At 43.6% G+C, this 6,219-nt stretch overlaps 1 protein-coding gene across 1 annotated transcript in view; it reads right to left on the minus strand.

The window, feature by feature from the left end:
• The window catches only part of T265_10092 (hypothetical protein), a gene marked incomplete at both ends in the record, with an annotated part of 20,389 nt that extends 14,536 nt beyond the window's left edge, over nucleotides 1-5,853 (minus strand). The window contains one exon of the mRNA XM_009176362.1: nucleotides 5,808-5,853. Within this exon, the coding sequence (XP_009174626.1) occupies nucleotides 5,808-5,853 (46 nt within the window). The remainder of the gene's footprint in view (nucleotides 1-5,807) is intronic.
• Nucleotides 5,854-6,219: the final 366 nt, after the last annotated feature.

The raw sequence follows: 6,219 nt of genomic DNA on the forward strand, positions 1-6,219 counted from the left end.
GAGTCTTGACTGTGCTGGCGCACACTGCGCCTTGAAGAGCATTCACCATTGTTTGTCCTTTCTTTGGTTGTTGGTCTTTAGACGCGTGGTTCCATATAAAAATCTTTACCTACTTTGGGATTCACCTCATCAGAATGGAACTGTTCTTGGCATGGTTTCGAATGAGACGTTTCTCTCTTTTCTCCCATATTCTCCTGTTACCCTTTCGCACTCGTCGCTTGCATTCGCCTTTTTTGTTTGTGACCATGCTCCTCAAAAACAAATGACAGTGACTTGTTAACCAAATAAACCTTTCCGGACAGAATTAAACGAATGAAGAGAGAGGAAATTATTGTGATTGGGAGATACTGTCACACGCGGTGGGTCAAAAGAAACGCTTTCTATTGGTCCGAGGAGGGGTAATTTTCAGGGTCGAGCATACAAGGTTACCAAACACACACAAACGCAAAAATGTGTGAATAAACTGTTGCATATCGGTCTCATGTCCACTTGCGTTCAAAGCTACTCTGCTGAGCAACGTTCTTTTCGGCCTGTTTTGACTCCTTGCATTTGAGTATCAACCAAAGACTCAGACAGATCTGAGCTGAATTCTCCATTCATAATCTCTTCTAGCTGAGCGGACGGCACTCTTTCTGTGGAGACACAAACATCACATATTACCCATGAGGTTGACGAAACCTCTTGGACAGCAATCTACCTCTTTCATACTGATTAGGGCTCAGCTGATGAGCGCCCAAAATATAGTGATCCGTACACGATTAGCTTCACGTGAAGGACAATATCAGACTCACTTACCCTCGTCCTATGATCTGTCTGTCTTTAGAGCATGACTAAATCCAGACGTGCTTACTCTGTTTACGCTTCTAGAAACGTAATCCACACTGACAGAAAAAGCCGGTCATGAGTTTGCTGGAATTCTTTTCTAAACCTCGGTTTAACTACTCATGATATTAAACTAAAACGAGAGCTTGATAAGCCGGAGTCCCGTAAAGAACCACATTTTAGTGAAACAGCAAAGTAAACTCCTATTAGGAGCACCAGCTCCGAACGTAACGGGACTATATAACAGCCATTAGAATAACCTTTTTCGTTGAGACCTATTTCATTGGGTGTTCTTCACTCGTCCTTGACAGATGAGTTGTATTCTTAGTATCATATTTTGACCCGCTTGTACGCGACAGTGGTCAATAGGACGGCTGACTCGCACGTTCGTTGACTTTTCTGGTTTGGCCAAGCGCACCAGGCGATCAAGCGACTATCCAGACCGGGGTATACGGTAATAGGAAGGCATTAAGGGACTGTGGTCCACAGCAACTCCTTACCATAATATGTGACATGGGAAAATATTTCCGGTATATATCAGGTTATTTTATTGAACTTGTCTCTCTTTAGTGGTCCACAATTGGTGCCACTATCCTTGACAGAATAAGTTGTATAAACATCTTTCCCGTAACTCACTGTCGGTGAGATGAACGCCATTTAAACAAGGCGACAACACCGTTTCCCAAATTCCGTTGAAAGTAACAATGTGTTTGAGTACAGAGTGCTTTGTTGAGCCACAGGGCTATCAAACGGCCTAAAAGCTTGGTAATTGATCAGGTGGCTGTTGATCTGTTTGCCGAGCTTGGCAATTGATTTGCCAACGTTTCGTCACCATTCAAGGAGACCAATCGAGGTCGCAGTCTGAAAGCTCCTTTACACAGGGGTTTTGAAATGTCGACATCCTCGATCGGAATCTAGGTAGCTCCCATGCGCTGCGCCGTTGTTGGTGTATTTACTCAGTTTGGCAATTGGATTGCAAACGTTTCATCACCAATCGAGGTGACACTGTCGGTGCGGGATTGAGCGAGTCATTGTCTAAATATTGAACAATTATAAACAAATATTCCAAAACGGTTCAGTAATTTCCAAATCGACATCCTTTCGGCAATGTGGACGTCCCTTTAATACAAGCAGATGCTACTCGCATGTTTCATAACTAGTGTGCATATTATTGGACACATTTACCAATTTACCCGCCCATCAAGCAGATGTCCACGTTTTTGTCCAAATTGTCCTGTGCAAGTGATACTGATGCAAGAAATTAAATAAATTACCAAACGTAGCACACTACCTACCTCTTGGACTGTCCATGACAGAATTCGTCATTTTTGGGGCTCATTAGGCAGGAGCGAACCCCGAGTTTCCCTAAAACTCACGTTTTGTTTGAACCCAAATTGCACACATTTAGACAAATAGTTTCATTTTTACACGAATTTGGTTTTGACCAGAGACTCAACGGAGTCCAACTGAATCTTTCATCTATGGCGGTCGCTCTCATCAAAAGTGCTTCACCAGGTCGTTTCGTCTTTCAGTTGATAGACTATTCGACAAATTTCTGTTTTTTCATCATTTCCGAAATTGAGTAGTGCATAGGTCACGTGGTAAAACAAAAAAGTTCTTCTGAAGTTTTGTACTGCAGATCCTCAACCACGACATGTGGGGCAGTTTAAGTTACCAATAGTACATTTAAGGTGTTGATGATTGCGGCATTTCAAGGATACATACTCACATGAGTCTTGTTTGAACAGTCGTCCTCCTCTCCTGGTGCAATCATTCTGGTGAGTCCACACCAAAGGCTGTGAGGAAAAGCACTCAACTCGAGTTTCGCTCTTGTTAGAGCTGAGCATATTCAATTGGCGTGCCTGGGTGTGAACCCCGCACATCTGATGCGAGAGGCTGTGTGTTATCACTACTCCACCAGCACACACCGAACTCATCCGAATTTTACTTCAGAACAGGTGAACTTGTTCGCGCTTGTGTGATGTGAGCGGAACGCCCTACGCGTCGAACAACGACTCAGTGGCCTACCTTGATTATGTCGACCGATTGGTCCACAAGGCATGACTTCCCAGTCGGGTATCTCCAGAGACGCTTGAAACCTGCTGTGCGCATTTCGTTTCAGGTGTTCTTGGTTACGGGAGCTCTAGGTCTCTGAAGCTCTGAGCAACTGCTCGTCTTGTTATGGTCAATATCTGTCGATTATAGTCAATGTCTGCATAGCAATGCTCGCTCTACCCTAAGTGACAAGGTAACTTTAGTTAGGTGACTGGGCTAGAGTCTAGGCCACTCTACTCCACACTTACAGACAATGTTTCAAAGGTATCACAGTTGTCGAACGGACGACAGCGGTGGCATGACAGCCACAGATAAACTCCAGGCAAGCGCCTCAATATGCATGCGGTGTTGCTATGATACAGCTGTTGTCGTGATGGGACAGACCAGCGTGAGGGAACAAACACTTTCTGGACAATGAATGACGGATATCCAAGAAGTGATAGCTTAGTGATAAGTTGTAAATCAGGAACGTCTAAAAATTCCCTCATTTGTTAAAAAAAATCAAGGATTCAGCAAGTGAGCGGGGTGACAAAGCGTAGGGTTCCATCATGAAACTGTAAGGTTTGTTATCGAGCACTTGAAAGAGATTGTGGAAGCCATTGCTGAAGTTATGTGAGTTGGAATTTTTGTTTACCGTGAATAAAACTTTTCTCTTCACCATGGGCTGTCTCCTTACCAGGCCTTTCCCGCAATAAATTAATCCTATGCTGGAAGGCCCAAAGAAATTACGCAACCGTTTTTTGCTTCTCGTGATCAACCATCAATGCGTAGTTGGCCAAGCTCCACAAAAGTTCGAACATACAAACTACCGCACAGCTTTTTCAATATAACTCTCACCCCAAAATTGAATTCACCGTGTGATGAAAGTTGAGGAACACCATGCAGGTGGTATATGCTTCTTTTGAAGTCACCAGCAGTGTTCATCTCCACAACTGTTCTGAAAGTTTCTCAACCAGCAAACTTCCGGCTATTAACTGAGCCCTTTATGAATCTGCTACAGTGTAACGCAATCGGACAGCAGTTTGAAAAAGCGAAGCTTGAACACATCGTGATCTGAGACTCATTGGACCGTCCCATGAGACAACTCACAAAAAAATGGGCTAAATATCTTATTTGCAAGCAACCTGCTTATACATTCATCCCTCTGCAGTCAGTTAGTAGATGGGTCCGTAAGTTGAACCAGTCCTGGTGATACAGGTAAATCATTTATTCGACTTTAGAGACAAAGCGTTGCCAATCTCTTGGAGGTAAGTTCGCCATGACTGCCACCACCAAGAGTTTAGCAACTTATTCTTTAGTCATCGAGATAGGAATTTCGCCGTCGCCGCACCAGCTGAGTGGTGAACACTTTCCTCCGAAGCTATCCATCTTATTTATTTTCACTCATAAGTAATACTGAAAAACCTTGACATTTCGCTTAGTTTTTAGCCATCATTTAGGACCGACAATACTTCCTCCCAAGCGCTTCGTATCGCAGCGTCTCGCTATTACTAAAAGTTATAGACATTCCGTAAGAATCAATTGGATTTTTTCCACCGAGGGCATTTGAGGTGTCGACATCTCTGCGCCGTTGAACTTGTTCCTCATAGCCACGCCTCAAGCACGGTATTCCACGGAGTAACCATGTAAAAACCTGTTGCATCTGCTAAACTCAACCGATTTCTCCGGTAGAATTTCAAGCGTAAGCAAACTACTGAGCAATGTCACCCCTTAATTGAGGCGATATTACGGACTGTCATTACAACCAAACATTACACGTCTGGATGGATTGTCAGCAGGAGCAAGTTTCCGGCTATGTACTGACAAGCAGCGCGAGAAACGGGCAGCCAGAAAACATCAGTCCTGGCAACTGAGATAAAAAGATATGCTCACAAAATGGCACAGAGCTGGTGATGTCTGGAAAATCGACTTCGATTTTATGTATTCCTAAGAGTTTCTAGGACGCAATATATACCCACGTCTCACTCACAGAGAAACTCTATTTAGGCGCGTGAAAAGATTATATGAGTTGGGGGACAGAATAGTCGCTAACTATGGGAAAAGAGTGCCATTCTAATTGATCGGAGGAATTCGTAAACGTTGGGGAAACATTAAGCTATACAAAGGCTAGATTCTGAATGGACTGAGCGATACTCATCCTTTCGGATAGCCAAGTCCCGAGTCACTTTAGGTGAAACTCTGTAGCCTCGTATAAAAATGATATAGATAAAAGGCAGTTATTTGGAACAGTTAAAATGTACTTTGACGCGCCTAAAAACTATTAGGAGAACCAGCTCTGAACGTAACGAGACTACATAACAACCAATGGAATAACCATTTTCGTTGAGGCGGATTTCATTGGTTGTTCTTCACTCGTCCTTGATGGATGAGTTGTATTCTCAGTATCAGTTTTTCGACCTGCCTGTACGCGACAGTGATTAATAGATCAGCCGGTTCGCGGGTTCATTGACTCTTCTGGTTTGGTCAAGCGCACCAGGCGATCAGGGGGCTATCTAGACCGGGGTTCACGGTACTGAGAAGGCATTAATTAGACTGTGGTCCACAACAGAAACCATACGCCAAAAATATCCATATGCGTTAAGTTCTCCTGGGGTAAGGACAAATTTGAACACGTAAACTAGTTTCTTATAGATGGCTTGTAAGAGCCAGTTGGCGTATGAAAACGAACGTCTTGGTGCGGGCGGAATAGGGTTGAAGCAGTGAAACGCATGACCAAGTGGTTGCTTTCAGTCATGTTGCATTCCCGCCGTCGTGTACGTGCTTGCGTTTGTCCAAAAGCCTCTTCTGAGCTTCTAGGGAGTTTAACCCACGAAGGGAAAGCCTATTATTTGAGGGAGTGTGGTTTACGGTCCACTGAAGACACTTACAAGTGTAAATCAGGTTTTTAATTCCTTAGTTATTTATTTATGCATTTATTGTTACTTAATTACCCCCTTTGGCCTCCATGCAAAGAAGATACGACGAGAAAATGAACATAGCTTGGCACACAGTGAATTTGCAAGGCCTCTAGAATCAAAGTAGTTTACAATCTCCCCAAAAGTGCATTAAAGTACCTGGTTATCCACACAAGCACATTCATAAAACTACTGCGAGTCCAAACATCGGCAGCTTCTGTTTCTGACTTTTACACTGCAAAGTACATCAGTATTTACGCAAGCATAGAATGAACGAAAACGCATGTAAGACCATGGAGAATCAAAACAGATTCGTTTGTCTGGTTCGTGATAGACAAAAATGAAAGTGGCCTTGTTGGTGATTTTCCACCAGAGAGAAGTTAGACAACTGGAGACGAGAAGACCTCCCCCGTGTTGTATGGTGCACCCAATCTCATCTTGGTCACAG

This window comes from Opisthorchis viverrini (assembly GCF_000715545.1).
Source record: "Opisthorchis viverrini unplaced genomic scaffold opera_v5_330, whole genome shotgun sequence".
Classification (NCBI taxonomy): Eukaryota; Metazoa; Platyhelminthes; class Trematoda; order Opisthorchiida; family Opisthorchiidae; genus Opisthorchis; species Opisthorchis viverrini.